General features: G+C 38.3%; 2 protein-coding genes across 3 annotated transcripts; one reads left to right on the forward strand and one right to left on the reverse strand.

The window, feature by feature from the left end:
* Positions 1-4360: 4360 nt before the first annotated feature.
* LOC115737154 (probable pinoresinol-lariciresinol reductase 3) lies at positions 4361-7140 on the forward strand. 2 transcript variants are annotated; one of them, XM_030669149.2, is made up of 5 exons: positions 4361-4745; positions 4859-4993; positions 5488-5725; positions 5817-6020; positions 6849-7140. In XM_030669149.2, exons 1-5 carry the CDS (start codon positions 4563-4565, stop codon positions 7013-7015), a joined length of 927 nt encoding a protein of 308 aa, XP_030525009.1. In that variant the 5' UTR covers positions 4361-4562; the 3' UTR covers positions 7016-7140. The 2 variants fall into 2 exon arrangements, with proteins under 2 accessions (XP_030525009.1, XP_030525010.1); XM_030669150.2 differs by having other exon boundaries at positions 4859-4939.
* Positions 7141-8468: 1328 nt separating this feature from the next.
* Positions 8469-11455, reverse strand: LOC115737155 (protein RER1A-like). Its single transcript, XM_030669152.2, has 4 exons — positions 11302-11455; positions 10472-10838; positions 9134-9314; positions 8469-8877 (listed from the first exon to the last, which is right to left on the reverse strand). Exons 2-4 carry the CDS (start codon positions 10819-10821, stop codon positions 8824-8826), a joined length of 585 nt encoding a protein of 194 aa, XP_030525012.1. The 5' UTR covers positions 10822-10838; positions 11302-11455; the 3' UTR covers positions 8469-8823.
* Positions 11456-17369: the final 5914 nt, after the last annotated feature.

Here is a 17369-nt window from a genome sequence, read left to right on the forward strand (position 1 = left end):
TAGCCATTCCCATTTGGTTAGTCTGCTCGAGAGGAATCAACTCCGAGTGAAATTCGACTGAAATACATCGATGAGACTTTTCATTCATTCAAGGCTTCAAAACGAACCGGATTACAGAATGTCACATTTTGGGAGTGGTTGATGGGGGTAGATAAACAACATCCAACCAAAAGAAAAGAAAAATAAAAAAACAAAAACAAGGACAACATCTTTTCATTCAAAAACTTATAACAAGGTCAATATTTTCTTGCAAGCTCAACATACTAATAAGTTTAAGGTTCAATTTGTTTCACGAAAAATAAATAATTTAGAAAATATTTTCTTAAAATTGATTGTTTATATGACTTGAATGAATTAGTCAATTAAAAAAATTTCATTGTTGAAAGTAAATTATGTCTAATCATTTTTCTTGAATGATTAAATTTACTTTTCGGTCATTCGTTTTTTAGGTGGTACAATCGGTTAATTTTAAGAAAATATTTTTTAAATAATTCATTTTTTCGCAAAATAAACGAAGCGTAAAAAGTCATCATTGATCTTGTGGATCCAAAAAAAAATTGTCACAATTGGTGCTTTCCCTTCAATAGATTGTGTTTGCTTTTCCTGCACGAGTGATCGAAATCTTTGCTAACGACGAGATCGGTTTGTATTAACACCAATAATCGCAACCTATTTAATTATTCATTACATAAAAAAAATGAGGGATGGATCCCAACCCCTAAACAAAACTATTAATTAAATTGCATATAGATTATAGCGACATTTTTCCCATTTAATAACATCAAGCCCATAAAAATTGCATTTTAATTGGATGAGAGCTAATGAATTGGCACGGGAAAGTTATGAACTTAATAAAAAATTGGGATATGTTCACTAGAAGTCCTAAAACTTATCACAAAAGTGTAATTGAGTTATAAAACTTGTAAAAAGTGCAATCGAGTCTTAAACTTGGCAAATTGGTAAAATCAAGTCATCACGTTAACACCGTCACTTTCATTGATGAAAAATGATGACGTGGCATTTTTAAATTAGTCTTTATATCCTATGTGGCATTCTTTTTTTAATTCAAATTTGTTTTATATTATATTAAAAATGAGAAGAAAATGCTAACAAGTAAGGCTCGTTGGTAGGGGGCCACCGCCCATCGCCGGCCACAGGTGAGGGCACCCACGTTCGGGCCACACTGGTCCTCGCCAGGCCTAAGGGAGGACTAATGACCCTTGCTAGGCTCGGGTAAGGTTGGCCCAAATCTGGGCACCTAAGCCCGGGCTTGGCGAGGGTCGCCGGCGAGGCATTGCTTTGGCCTAGTGAGGGCTGGCCACCCTCGCCTAGGGCGGAATGCGACACCACCCCGGGCTCTTCCATTTTTATTTTATTTCTTCAATTTTTTTAAATAAAATGTTAACTTTTATTTTTTAGTTTTTTAATATATTTTGAAAATGTTATGTATAAATAACAACAATTAATGCCAAGTAGGAGAGAGATATTAATTTAAAAATACCACATCGGCATTAACGGAATGACTTGATTTTATCAATTTAGCAAGTTTGAGGGCTTGATTGTACCTTTTGTAAGTTTTAAAACTCAACTGTACTTGCATAATAAGTTTTACGACTTTTAGAAACCATATCCTTAAAAAAATTTGAGAGTAAACCCACAAGGATAGTAAAATTACGACAAGCCCATTATTCGTTATGGTGGCCGAAATTCCATGTGCAATGTTAAATTGGGAAAGCAAATGAAGGTTTATTGATCAGATATAAGGAAAAAAAAATTCTTAGCAGGAAAGGGGAATTCGGTTATTAGTAGGCACATATTAAAAGATAGTATAAGAATATAAAGAAAGATGCAGCCAGTGAGTGCCTTCATGAAATCCATTCCCAATTTAATCATGGTTGAAGACCAAATCCTTAGTAAAAGCCAAAACGGATCAGTCCAAATCAAAAATTTTTGGAGTATTATAGATATTGTTGAGAGAGCTAAGAATAGCCATGTAGCGTCCCATACCACCGACATCCCATGGGAAGGCTTTTCAAAACCTCTCGTTCTTCTTTAATTAATCTTTTCATAATCAGAGTAAGCGGCACATGCGGAAGCTCTAAAAATAGAAAATCGAGCAAGGCGGTCATACAAGCACAAGTGCATGGAATACAAAACATCTAATGGCAGGCATGCCTATACAAAGGATATGGCCTTTCATGGTTTCACTAACTAGATATCACACACTTTAAATGACAAGATCATTCAACAACTTGACTTATATAATTCATATTCTCATCCGATACAGCAATTCTTTATTTATATAGATTCAAATGGGATGATTTACAAATGAAGGTAATATACTCCCGATTTCTAGAATTATCATCATCTACGGCCTCTATCACTCCAACCAACTTGGGCTAGCTCATCCGAAAAATGGTTAATCAACGGGAGTAAGCCAAAGCATCTCTGCAAGTAAGATTCCTAGGCCAAACGAATAAACCAACTATAGGATCACAGAATTGCAATCAAAGTCACCTCATCAGAATTCAAGGTAATCCAAAGGATAGAATTCCGGACTCAAGCGGAATCCAATGATAGAATCAACTTGAATCCAAGGATAGAATCAAATCAAAGTCATAATCACCACAAATCCAAGTTTATCAAACCAGAATCTATGATTACTCAAGGACAGGATCTCAAAATCTTAGAATATCCAAATCGAAGCTATCACGGCCAAAACAAATCAGCAAATAATGCCCACAATAGAAAAATCATAGACGATATAGTAATAAGGACTAGAATTATACTTGCATTGACTAAACAAGAAATCAAACGGACGAACGATGAGACGAATGAACGGACGGAATGAGACGTCGAATAGCCAAAAACAATGATTAAGGTGGCATATGGCAGGCACGGCAAATGGTGACAGAGACGATGGCGACCGCTGGAGCTAGGGCGTGTGCACAGGTGGTCGGAAGGAAAAGGGTAGGTAGCAACGATCGGTGTTCCAACGGGGTAACGACAGAGGTTTCCGACAAGAGGCGACTGAATGAACCGACGCCGATTTCTATTTATAATAGGTCGATCGGCTTAAACCAGCGAGCTTGCGGTCAATAGCTTGCAACAACTTGCAATAGAGTCGGTTTATGACGAGTCGGCAGCTTGTAGCCGAACCAGACGATGACACGAGTCACGCGTGCGTAGCCCGTGGCTACCACGTGGCAAACCGCTTTGCCACGTGCTGACACGTGGCCTCGCACGTGTCCCATCCTATCTCCGGTTATCCTAATTTTGTATACACTTGACCCAATGAGACCTAAATCCAACTTATCATGTCCCTAAAAATAGTACCGAGTCCTTAAAAATTCCTTAAAAGTACCAAGGAATTCAGATAAAAAATCCTTAATACTTATTCAATAATTCAAACTCCTTAAATGCTAATTCATCCTTCAGCAAATGAAGGTTTTTGGGTCATCACAAGTCATAAATGAAAGAAAAGAGATTCGGAAAGCAAAAGGAGGAAAGAGCATATTGGTCATCCTATTACTCATACCAAAGTTATAGCACTTGTGGTGACCACTGTCGTGCCCTGTGCCTCAATACTTCACTGCATACAGCATTCACAACATGTTGGTTGCTATTCATCACTAGTAAAGTTTCCTGCAAGCTCATTGACGAGTGACCAACTAGGTGTCCTCTATACTTCCAAATCGATCTTGACACAATCTATCCCTCGACGGTCCTAGCGAAACCGATAAGAATGTTGTTGGTTCTCATCCTATGTTTAAATTTCAGACTTACCTACGGAAAACGGAATATAGCTACCGATACGACCATCGAATGGGCGAGTCTAGATTGGCTTGGTTTGGCAAAGCTTGGAACAAGTCTCCCCGTTACAATCGGACCACGCCGAGGCCAACTTCTGGCCTAAGTGCTCTTTGCCCAAGGCCATCCATGAATAATATATCAACCAAGAGGGTTAAGTCGGACGAGCTCCATGTGGACCGAAAAGAAAGAGCCAATATGTTAAACCCTACTAATTGCAATTGGAAAAAGTATATTAGAAATCCTAAAACTTGTCATGAAAGTGTAATTGAGTCTTAAAATTTTCAAAAAGTGTAATTCAATCGTAAACTTATCATGAAGCTGCATTACGGTTGTAAAACTTTCAAAATATGTAATGAAGTCCTAAAACGTATCGGAAAAGTGCAATCAAGTCATAAAATTTTTAAAAAATACAATAAACGAAAGGACTTGATTGGACAAATATGATAAGTTTTAGGATTTAATTGTAATTTTCAAAAATTATATGACTCATTTATATTTTCATCATAAATTTTAAGATTTTTAATGTACTTATTCCATATTTACCTTCAACCCCATCTTGGAAAAGACCTGGTTGGCAGTAAGAATTGCCCCGTTCGGGTTTGGAGGGGACGAGGGTCTCTCCGACCAAACAGGGCCCTGATTCTGAGCAGTGGACAGCCCCTATACAGTACAGAGTATAGAGTGAGTGAGTGCGACACCGCCCACGAGCAAAGAAGTGAATCTTGGTAGGGGTTGCTCAGGAATCTGAAATGGAGAAGAAAAGCCGAGTCTTGATCGTCGGAGCGACCGGGAAATTGGGCCACGAATTGGCCAAAGCCAGCCTCAACTTCTCACACCCGACCTTCGCACTCGTGAGAGACTCTGCTTTCGCCGACCCCGACAAGCTGGTCAAGCTCCACTCTCTCTCTGATGCTGGCGTTACCCTCCTCAAGGTGTTCACTTTTTTTTTACATGTCTCTTTTGTATTTGCTTTGCTCGGTTGATTTTTATGGGGGATTTTATGGGGGATTTTTTTTTTTTTTTTGCCCTTTACTGGGTGTTTCAGGGTTCGTTGCAAGATGAGGAGAGTCTCATTGAAGCAATCAAGAAAGTGGATGTTGTGATTTGTGCTGTGAACTCTGCACAGGTCCTGGATCAGAAACTGCTGATTCAGGCCATCAAGAAAGCTGGCTCTATCAATGTAACATCTTTTCTTAGAGCTGGCTCTCTCACTAGGTGACACTGGGAACATTTTGAAAATTTTATGGAGAGACATTCTGTATTAAGCAAATGTCATAAGTGCTAGGCTGAGGCAACCCAGAAACCCGATAACATATACTGATTCTTGTCTAATGAGTCTGGAAAGACAGTGTAGTATGTCTTGAGTCCGGCTTCTAGATTAATTTTTGTTTTGATCCCTAAGTTGGAAATACTATATATTAGAGACATTTACCCAGATTATGATGCAAACATGGAAATGCTACGTAGTTTCTGACTAACTGATAGGAAATGACACTGGATCAAATATAGATGGCTCTACTGGGAAGTAAAACGTGGCACTGCATTCTTTCTTTCAGCAGTAATGGTTAATGCCAGTGAACATGCTGATGTGCATTGTTGAGAAGAGAAGTTGAATGCAAAATGCTGAAACTTTTGTTAAGTTGAAACGAGGAAAGCTTAATTCTCTTCTTGCAGAGGTTTATTCCTTCGGAATTTGGTCTGGACCCAGACAAGGTTCAGATATCTGGCATGGACTACAACTTCTACTCGAGGAAAGCCGAAATAAGGCGTCTTGTGGAGGCTGAAGGCATTCCTTATACCTTCATATCATGCAACCCTTTCATGAGCTGTTTGCTTCCATCCCTGGTTCAACCGGAGCTCAAGGCACCACCTAGGGATGAGATCAAAATTTATGGAGATGGAAATAAAAAAGGTTCATTCTTGAGTAGCCTTCAGTTAATTTATTTGGGTAATTTATGTCGTTTATCGGAGCTTAAAATTGGAGAGCATATGCTGCTTTGCAGGTGTCTTTGTGAAGGAATGTGATGTTGCGGCATTCACCATAAGTACATTGGACGACCCACGTACGCTGAATAAGGTTTTGTACTTGAGGCCCTCAGGTAACGTCTACTCCATGAACGAGCTAGCTGATATTTGGGAGACCAAAATCACAAAGAAGCTCCGCAGGCTGTACATATCAGAAGAACAGCTTCTACATAAAATCAGAGGTACTATTCTCACGTAATGTATAGTTGAACTCATGTACATAGGTTTTTAGAGTTAAAAATGGTTGCCAGTAGTGCAGAAAACGTTTCGTCAAAGTCCTGACCACACCCAACCACAATACTGGTGCTCCTGGAGAATGAGAAAGTTCAGATAAAGAGGCATACAAGGAAGACACTATAATTACTCTTTTGGTAGAAACTCATGAACACACTGTCTAAAGTTGCTACAATCCATTGCCATCAATTCTGGTTCCTTACTTTGTGATAGTTTTATAAGGAAACTAGACTCACATAGGCTAGACTAAGCACTTGTTTCGCGCCAAACATTCTTAGACAAGGTTGTTCAATCTTAGTAAAGGCTTGGGATTATGTAAGTGCTCCCATGTAGAAAAGGCTCTCTGATCAATTGGCACTGGCACAGCATTGGGTGAGTGAGAAGACACATAGGACAGTACAGAAGACATTTTGGGCAAAGGACAGTACGTCCCCAACAAGCTGATGGATGAGTCCAATCTTGTTCATGAAAACAGGCATATAGTGAGCAGCTAGGATAAGCAGTGTTAAACATGAGCAGTCCAAGGTAAATGCCATTCTTGAGTAAACTTTGCCTGACTCCCCAAGTAAAATTGTAAAACAATAGAAATAGAAAAGAAGGACAAAGGGCTTCTGCTAAGTAGAGGTACATTTATTATCAACGAAATGATTTTTGTTTATAGACTGGTGGATGTAAGGAAGGTTATTGTTCTTTCCAGACATTTTTTGGTCTTTCAACTATTACTGAAGCACCTTCATCAATAATTTTACATGTCACTCTGGCTTGCCGTGATGCAGAGACTCCTTATCCAGACAACATGGTGTTCGTTTTCATATATTCGGTCTTCATAAAGGGTGATCAAACGTACTTCGATATAGATTCGTCTGGGGGTTTGGAGGGGACACAACTGTATCCACACTTGAAGTATACTACCATCAATGAGTATTTGGACACCCTTGTGTAGCATCTATGTTTAGGTTTCTCTGAAATGGCTGACTCTACATTTTTTTCTCTCGTATGTGCTCCATTATTCATAAGCACACTGAACATAATATTTTTCACTGAAGTGGAGAAGGTAGCTTCCATAAACTCATGAGGGTAAAGAGGTTCTCGCCATTTAACACCTGCGGAAGATCATAACTTTTGAAAGCATTTTATCTTGGAAAAGCGTACAATTCAATCCTCTCTTTTGCTTTTGAATCACTCGAAAATATTTTAGGTGTGTTCAAAGTATAATAAGTTAAAGTTGACCATATCTAAGAAATAGTGATATTAAGAAAAAGGAACTCCGATGTACTATTAGAAAGAACATAATATGGTCCGGGGCTGGAAGATTTTGCTAGTAATGGATCACAGAACAGAAGCAACGGTGTTCTCTCTAGATGCATATCAGGTCATGAACAGATTGAGATCTTGGAAATTGCTTTGATATCTCGTTCTTTTTCCTGCATATTGGTTCAAGCATGGATTCGAATGATTCGGGCATCTTTGATGGTTAATGTGCTTTCTTGCAAATTTCTACCTTAATTGGGCCTGCTTTAGGTAAGAACCTCTACTTTTGGAAGTTGCGACTATTTTGAGATCATTAATTTTGCATGGTTCTTCCTCAACATAGAGAAAGAATGCTAAGAATCATTCGTAATTTAGTATTTGTTTACATTCATTGGTGTTCACTCAAAAACCAAAATCATTTGTAGAAGCTAGAAGCAGCAGCTTTCATTTCTGACTTGTTATATTTTTGTATGTAATTGATCAGATTTTGATGCCAAAGCGCGAGTTATTAAGTGTCAGAATCCCCAAATCGAAAACATAAACGTATTGATTGATCCATTCTTTTTGGCACCTGCTAATATAATGTCCAGGCATGTCGCCAACGGATGTATGGAATAGCTCGATGCATAATATGATGGGCCATGTTTTGCCCTCATCTCAGTCAATCTTTTGGCTTGTAAATAACGATACCAACAGCAATTATTCGTAGTTAAATTTGCATTCGGTGATGTTTCTTACCTTAACCCACGAAAAGCGTGGTCTTAGGTTTGGAGGAAAATGTAGCCCTAATTTGACAGGCATATCTGGTGAAGTATGACTTAAGGTCTCACCATCTAAGCAGATCAGCACGGAGAAATTAGTCTTAAAACCATGCCCAAGGCTTTGAAATCCAAAAGTGCAGCCGCCCGATACCAACACGGTAATTTCACTTGGATCAGAATTCTCATTGGATGTGGCACAATTCCGACCGCATTATCAGTTTAGATGCAAAGCAGATTCGCTAAATAACAACCGAACAGCACAAGGTCTTGATAAGAGATAGATGGAAGTGGGATTGACACTGTGAAGTGCCTTTATTATACCATGACCTGCTTTAGCCCCAAAAGGTATATGGGAAAAAGAATGCATGAAGCAGATCATGAACATTGAAAAAAATTTCCAGTATCATTGATAGACAAATTTCCTTACTACATAATAGAAGGGTTACAAGGACAGTGTCGGCATTAACGCAGACTAAATCTATCATGTACCAGGAACGAGACTCCTTGGGACGGTGAATGTCCCTTGGCAGCTATAAGCACCTCTTTCTGCCAACATTGGAAAGGTGATGGTACAGTTGATCTATCCGTTCCAAACTACATATCCGAATTTATATAGCATCAATCGAGATCCTCGAAGTGAAAACAAAAAAGGAACAGATAATCATGAATATCCAAATAGCAACCATTCTACCATCTTCCGTCCAAAATTCCCCAAACTGTCATACCATGCTGCCACATTTTAATCCCCACGCGAGCCACTGGTACTAGCAGAAGATTTCTTACCACCGTATTTCTGCAAAATAAATAGGATCGTAGCCATTAATTGAAAGGCAATTATGCTAGTAGTAAAATATGCAGTAACTTGAACAAAATAGTTTGCAAATTCGTTCGCAAAGCAATGTGAAGGATTGGTGTGTAAACAAATTGGACCATATCCAAGCATCCAAATACGTTTTTGCCACAACCCTTTGGTAAATCCATTTGTGAACTAATCTCTATTGCATAGTTCATAAGATAACACTTGTACCAACACCGCAAAGAGATCTCACCTGCTTCCCAACATTGAATGGTATATATTTGTATTTGATCATGTGTGCAATTTGACGTCTCATTGTCATGATGAAAAGCACGAGCCAGTAAAAGAGCAATATCGGCCAAAAGACGGGAACATCAAACATGGAGAAGAAGGTCATGAGGAATGCTATGAGAAATGCACTTGTTATGGAGTGCCTGAAAAACACAAAGAAACCAGTCAAGTAGTAACTCAACTCACTGCACACATGATGACTAAGAAAGCACTTTCCAATTGAGGGAGAAAAAAAAAAAGGCTTAATAGCTGGAGAAACGGTTCACATCTGCAGATTAATCAAGCAACTCTTTTTGATATTTAACAGTCTTAAAACGCCATAATTCCTGAGGCAGCAGCTCAGACAAACTTAATACCTACTTGGCCCAGAGTTATTATGACTATCAAGTGTACTTAAATAATAACTTTACTTTAGTCCAGCATCTTTGTTAACAATTCTAATAGTGTAACCAAAAATAATTTGCAGCAAATGAAATAATAGCTTCTTAATATCACGTCTTATCCAGAGTTAACACAACATCCATGTTAAACTTTAAGCATCAAGACAAAGATTTGTCAGTTGCTCACAATACCATTATGTTCATGGGGAATGATAGAGAAATTAACAACATATTTCGTGTAAATCAGCTCCCATGCATGGCATCACACGTAACAGCTCAACCAACCATCATCTAACATACTGTTATGTTCATCGGACTAAATTCTAGGTGCCACTGATCATGAGAAAACTAAAGAGAGACAGCATCTCAGATTAATAAATTAAAAAGCAAGAGACAAACATAATCAAACCAATGCGAGAGGATACATACTACCAGCTTTGTGTGTCAATTCCAAGAAACTCGTCTAACACAGAAGCAAGCCATACATTAACCAAACTAAATTATGGAAAGTGACAAAACACTAACTAGGATCTCACAATAGTAATTCTTTTAAAGGTCATTAAAAGATTGTGTAGATTTTGCTTTCGTATTCAACTTCCTGGTCCGCTCTCCAATGCCTTAAAGAGATTAATGCAGCTAGCCTCCGTATGGAGATCAACACTTTCACTAACTACCACTACGCCACTCAATTTTCCATAAACTACTACACCAGAAGACTATTATAAGTGGCCCAACAATTAATAGTTACAAGCTAACAAACAAACCAGAACAGCAATTGCAAACGCCTCCAACATACAGAGAAACTTCAAATCACTGCAAGCATCAAATAAGTTACTCATTCTAGTGAACAATTCAACCCTAGCGCAAGAAAAAGGGATTTCATTAAATGGGCCAAAAAGAACAAGAGAATATTCAATTACCAGAACTTGAACTCTGGGAGCCGTCGGATGAACGGCTTAAACTCGTCGGATCCTTTTGTCGGCAGCAATGGCCCATCCGAGACTTCCAACTCAGGATCAACCAACGGGGACAGAAACCCGATCATAAGATTCAGTATATAGATTCCCAGACCATAAGAGACAATATAAAACCCCTGAAGATACAAGACCCTCATGACGTAGATGGCCAACAAGACAAGGGTACCGATCCATCGGTAGGTGGCGTGAGGAGTGGATTTATCCAGATAATGCTGGTAAAGCCTCCAAACATCGTGCCTCCATTGATCTATCGGCGCCGCCGCTGAGGCAGCATCACTTCCAACTCCCTCCATCGAATCCAATCCAAAACCTGCGGCACAAAAATCAATCAATCAGCACACGGGAAGCTACATTTGGGTTTCCAAGAAATTGCAGCTTCACACACTGGAGATAGCAGTTCGCTCCATCTAAGTCATAATCGGCGAAACCATGGCAAATGTGCAGTTTCAACGACATAAATCAACCCATTCAGAAATCCTCCCCCAAGAAACAAAAAAAAAAAATTGCCGAATTAGGGCATTGCCCCGAACATTCGGACTCAGGAAACGAACAAGGAATCGATTGATTCGAGGAGGCGAACCAGAAAACGAAACATTCCCGAAAGATCTAAAGCAAACTAGCCATGAATCGCTAAAGAAGATCGCCAAATTTCGAGGAGAATGAGGAAGTTGAGATCGGAACAAGCGCAGATCAACGAGGAGAAAACATGAACAAAAAAAAAACAGAAAAGGAAAACAAAATTGGGGAAAGAGATTCGGATAAAAGAAGCTGACCTGGAGTGAGACTGTCGTTGAAGGGAGATTGAAGGATTCGGAGGAGGAAGACGAGGGCGAGATGAGCCTGAACCCAGCAGATCTGCAAGCAGACGGAGTAAGAGAGAGAGAGAGAGAGATTTTCACGCCTTTTTCATATGACTTCTTCTTCTTTTTCTATTTTATTTTATGACGTGTCCTGTCGTCTTCGTCTTCTACTTTTCTTTTCTATTTTCTTTTTTGTCTTGTTGACATTTTGGTAGCTTATAACAGCGCATATTCCCTCGTGGGCGGAAAATATAAAAATACGCATATTATCTATGGCCACTTTTTTTTTTTTTTTTCAAAAGGAAAATTTTCACTTCAGGAGGTACATACCTTCAAGATAAAGGTGCAAATCCCATATAAAAAGTAAATTTGAAAGATAAATCAACTTGACACGCTCATTTCATAAAGATACTATAGCATCAAAGCACAATCGGTGGGCGATCACCAAATCTCGCATTGCGATTTTCCCTCTCCAATAGCTATGATTTCGTCAAAAAGCGGCGCTTAAATTTGGCATCTCCATCACCAGCACCGTATATAGATAACAACACCAATAGATTGAAAGAGCACATAAAACGCCATGTAAATCTAAGATTTATTACTAAAATGAAATAGAAAAATACCAAAATCTAGATCTAGCTCTACATTGGAAGATACGACCTTCAAAATAGATATCAGTTGATCACAAAATCACTTTCAGATAAGTCGGCTGTTAAAGGCAATAGCAAAGGAACCTCGGAGACTTGCGGAGCGCTCTATATGGAATCGGGATAAAGATCATAATAGAATAATATAAGACAAGATCGGGTCGGATATGATAAGGTTATAGACATGATAAGAATATCTCATGGAGGAGTGAGGTAAAGATGGATATAAAATGAAGTATGAGAACTCATATTTTTGAATCAACAAATTTAGACTTGAAAAATGATATTTCTAATTCTTGAAAAATTGGGGGCAATGTGGTTTAAAAAAAATGTAAAACTTTAAATAAGAGTTTAAAGTGCCCTTATTTTTTCAAATAAGGACCCGAGGTGAACTTTATTTTGAATAAGAGCCTGAAGCATCATCATTATTTCAAAAAATGGCAAAGATATTTTCGTCGTTTACTATTTTGCAATTTTTTTTCCTTTTTTCTGATTTTCTTTTATTTTTATTTTTCCCCTCCCCTTCCCTTAGCCGTCGCCGTCCCTTGCCCTCTCTAATAAGCAAACCAGAGATCGTCTTCTTCAATGCTGTCGCCAATGTTAACCTATAGCACTTCTTCTTCCTCTTCTTCTCGGTCTGTAAAGCCGAGGATGAGCTCACTCCCTCTCTGAGCATCTCAGCGCGATGGTTCGGCCAACAAGATCAGCACGATCCCATAAGCTTTTCTAGCGGTTGAGCGCAATCTTTTGGCTACCACAGCCCAGAACATCAAGTTGGCAGCGACCCCTCACTGTTACATGCCGAAACTTCAAGTTGGTCGGCTGGCTGCCGTAATTTTGTCGACTGCAAGGTCGTTAAAGTAGCTCCCGTGCACGATCTTGTAGCAGCTGGTCAGATGGTCCACCCCGATTCCAATACTACGCAGGTGCGATCACATGGCACTGGACAGCAGGCGCGACTGGTTGGCGCTCGTCAGCGGGACGATTTCTCAGGTCAGAGGGTTGAAAAGATAGGTCATGCCGAGGTCGTCGAAGCAGAGCAACCTTTGACACAAAGCTCGGGCCTTGGAGAGCCCCAACTTCACGGCAAATTGTTCTTGCGGAGCTTCATGGCGACAGAGGCAACCCGGCTGTACGGGATGTCGCCCCACTGGCCCGCATTCATGTACACCTCCGGCAGCTCCAGGACACTCCGGAGTTGGACAAGGGCGTCCTTCCAGAGCCGGTTCCGGACCCTGTAAGCATAGTGTGCCTCCTTGAGGCCCTCGTACTCGGGGAACCGGTCCCGCGGGAAGACCCGCTTCGCAATGCACTCATAGAGCAGCGACATGAGGTCAAAGAACGAGTCGAGCGACGGGCACCACTTGACCGTGAGGCTGATCTTGTTGATCTCCTGGGATTTCGGGAACTCCGCGCGAAGCCCCTTGCTTATTAGGGCAAGGGACGGTGATGGCTAAGGGAGAGGAGGGGAAAAAGAAAAATAAAAGGAAAAAAAAAGGAAAAAAAATTCAAAATAATAAAAGATGAAAATTGCCAATTGCCTAGACCCTTTTTTGAAATAATAACCGCACTTTAGGCCCTTATTTGAAGCAAAATCCACTTTGAGCCCTTATTTAAGAAAATAAATGCACTTTAGGCCCTTATTCGAAATTTTCCCAAAAAATTTATCCTCTCCACTCTCTCTCCTCTGAATCTCTGATACATGTTGAAGTTTCGTGGCTCCTCTGTAGATTTTTTGTTCACATCAAAACCCCACGAAGACAGCAAGATAGTAAAAGCTCCCTCTTCTCTGTCCTTGTCTAATTCACGTCAAAAGTCTACGAAATAGCAAAAGAGTCGAAGTTCCTTCTTCTCCATAATTCCGTGGTTCACGTTGAAGTTTCACGAAAGTAGCAAGAGAATAAAAAAACTATACTTTTCATAATCACGAAAGTGAATGATCATGTTTTCTCTATGTTTTCCCACTTTTGGCATTTGTTGGCCAATTTACCTCGTCGATATTGTTGGAGCTCATTTACTTTTCTTATCATAGTCGAATCTATGACTCTAGAATGGTGCAATGAGTTGTTTTGCTGTTTAAGGCTGAGATCGTATAATAATCATGGATTGATCGACGGAGGTTATATCCGTATGTGCATTTGTAGTTTCTTCAGCAATGAATCTTAAGAGATTGTTTTATTTATGTTCATGCATTTGCAAGTTCATTTACATAGATGCGTTGTTCGTATTAACCATGGATGGGATATGATATAAAACGCTAACTTTATTTTTGTGATTTACCAAACAATGAATATGATATCGCAACATCTCTGAATTTCATACCATATCCTTTTAGTCCTATTCTGACAAAAAATTCAGACGACCAAACGCAATCTAGAGGATTTTGTCAAACATTCGTTGAAGGAAAAGTTGGAACTTTCAATACACCGTCTCTCATGTTATATAATTAATGCAATGAAAATTACAAGAAATTTTTGCTAAGTATGCTTCACAAGTATCCCGACACACCACGTTATCAATACCCTCGTGCAAGTCATTAATGCCTGTGTATATACTTCATCATCCACTAGCGTTCGATGTGAATATCTATTTCCCTTATTAAATTAAGTTAGCCTTTGGCCAAAGAATTCCAAAGAAGAAAGAAAAATCTTGAGTGGGTCTAGATGGTGAAGAATTATGGTTGCGTGCGAAAAATAAAGGCATGAATGCATTAGGGCAGACGATTCGAAAGAGATGAGAACGGGATTAACGTTGATAAAGTTCAAGCAAAAAAGTACAATTCTTATATCTTGCAACGTATTATAAGCTACCAAAGGTCCTATAGTAGGTTTAATCTAATATGTTGTATGCGCCACTTTCGAATGACACGGGCCGATCTCATTCGGGAATTATCACTCTTCATGTTAATCAAGTTGACACAAGTTGACACAATTTATGTAAAACTTTAGTTTCCTATAATTTCACTAGTTTTCATACACGAGCTTACATTTTGAGTTGCTTTTAGATTTAGCGAAAATACTTTATATAGAAAACAATAAGGAGCTCCTTGTAACAAATTGTTATATAGAAAATGTGTGACAAAAGGACACCTCAAGTGACAATATTTATGTACAGCACTCACTTTAGTGCCAAAATTATTTTTTGGGTCACTTAAGTGATAATTTTTTTTGAAAAATGGTTATTTCAGTACCAACTCCGGTGAGCTTCGCGAGAAATCTTACGTTGCATCTACGTGGCTCACTGCATGATCCTAGTTAGTAATAAAAAGCTAAAAATTAATAATAAAAAAAATCAATGCAATATTAAAAAAATTTTAAAAAAATTGGAGTTGCAACGACGAGGCTGTGCAAGCCTTTGCCACTCCAAACAACCCATTTTTTCACCTTCTTTTTATATTTTTCCCCTATTTTTTATTTAATTTTAATTCAAAAAATAACTTATTTTTAAGTTTAAAAGTCCACGTGGACGCCACATGGCCTGATTTTTTTTAAAAATTGCCACGTAATATTAAAAAATTAAAAATAAATGACACTTAAGTAGTTGGCCGGAATCTCTCCCAATTGGCACTAAAATGATCATTTTTTTTTTCGATTTGGCACTTAAGGCTATGTATGGTAACGTTTTTGTTCCCAAAACAAATTTTGGAACAGAAACATTTTTTTTCTATTTCTATTCCCGACAACGATTTTTGGGAACAAAAATGTATTTGGTAACTCCAAAAAAATTATGTTCCCGTAACAAAAAAGGAACACAAACGCGTTTGGTAACTGAATAAAGTTTATGTTCTTGGAACAAAAAAAAAAAGAAACTCGTTTGGTAACTGCAAAAAAAATCGTTCCTAATTTTTTTCATTTAATTAAGGGGACTATATATATATTAAAATTAAGATGTCTTTATCTCTTTAACTTACTAAATCAAATTAAATCTCATTTGCTCAATTTACTAAATGAAATTAGACCAATATATGTATAAGTAATTTATGCATGATTTATCAAATTACAATATGGACGAGATCAACTATAAAAAAAAAAAATTGAACGAGAAGACGAATAGGAATTGGACAACGAGAACATCAAATATATTTTCTATAGATACGAAAAATTACAATTATGAATCACACATAAATGTTCCCAAATAGTTAAAAATATGATTATTTTTAAACGGGGGACCCCTAGAAAAATATTAATTACACTTTAAGTAAAATCGAAGATTAAAATGAAAAATATTTATGCGTTTAGGTCCTTTTAGTCCAATTGTGCAATTTTTCCAAACATGAGGACTAAAATGAGATGCACTGCATCAAAGTCTCATGTCATGATTCTAAAATCAGGTGTCAATATCATGCAAAACAAAAGAGAAGAGAGTGTGTTCAAAAATAAAATTGTTCCCAATTATTTTTAAAAAATGCTCTAAATGAGTTTCTAAAAAGTGTTCCAGAAACATAGAAACAAGTTTTTTTTGTTTCTTATTTATACTCCAAAAGTGTTTCTGTTTCTCGAAAGTGTTCCCGAAATACTTTGGGAACACTTTTTTATTATACACGTTTTTATTTCCAAAGTGTTCCGAAAATTTTTAATTTGTTATTCAATTGTCATGCCTTTTTTTGCCCTCACGTGGATGACAAAGCCTCAAACAAACGACGCAAGTTCATTAGGTGTTGCGATCCCCATTGGGCAATCCACAATAAAAGAACCGAGAAGTAAATTTGGGTGATCTTGCTTTTTCAGCTCAATTAACTCAACAACGTTAATCTTTAGTATAACAATATGATTCAGATTAGGCTGTAATTACTTTTAATTTACTCTAAGAAAATTACGTCCACGATGAACAAGAGTTTTATTCCATAAAGACAGCAATGACCCAACTTACCCAACTTACCGTGTGAGCGTCCATCGGGGATGGGTAAAGAATACCCTTTGGCTTTTGTAGTCCGAAGCACAAACAAAGACAGATAATATAAGAAACCAAAAGTCAAAGGATTCGGAAGTTCAGAAGATTTATTGGTACTTGCGCATGAATTGAATGTGTGTGAGAATGATTGGAGTGTGGTTTATACTACATATCGACATGAAAGTATGGAGTCTCGCTCTTCAGTGAGCAAGCGGGGTTCGGGGGAGCCACCCCGGCAGGGTCAGAGGGGGTAGCGCCCTTGGACGCCAAAGAGCTTTTTGATTTGAGCCTGTAATTTATTTGTAATTTGAGTTTTGGCCCATAAATAGCTACCGAGTTTATATACAATCCCATTCTCTTGTAATTGAAGATTGTAACAATGCAAGGTGTAAAGTATGGTGAAATCATCTATTGGATGTACCCCTAGTTTAATGGTGAATCGGAATAAATGTTGTGTCTTAATTTCTCTATCTCGCTTTTTCTTTTTATTTCGTTGTAATTGTG

This window comes from Rhodamnia argentea, chromosome 5 (assembly GCF_020921035.1).
Source record: "Rhodamnia argentea isolate NSW1041297 chromosome 5, ASM2092103v1, whole genome shotgun sequence".
NCBI classification, from domain to species: Eukaryota; Viridiplantae; Streptophyta; class Magnoliopsida; order Myrtales; family Myrtaceae; genus Rhodamnia; species Rhodamnia argentea.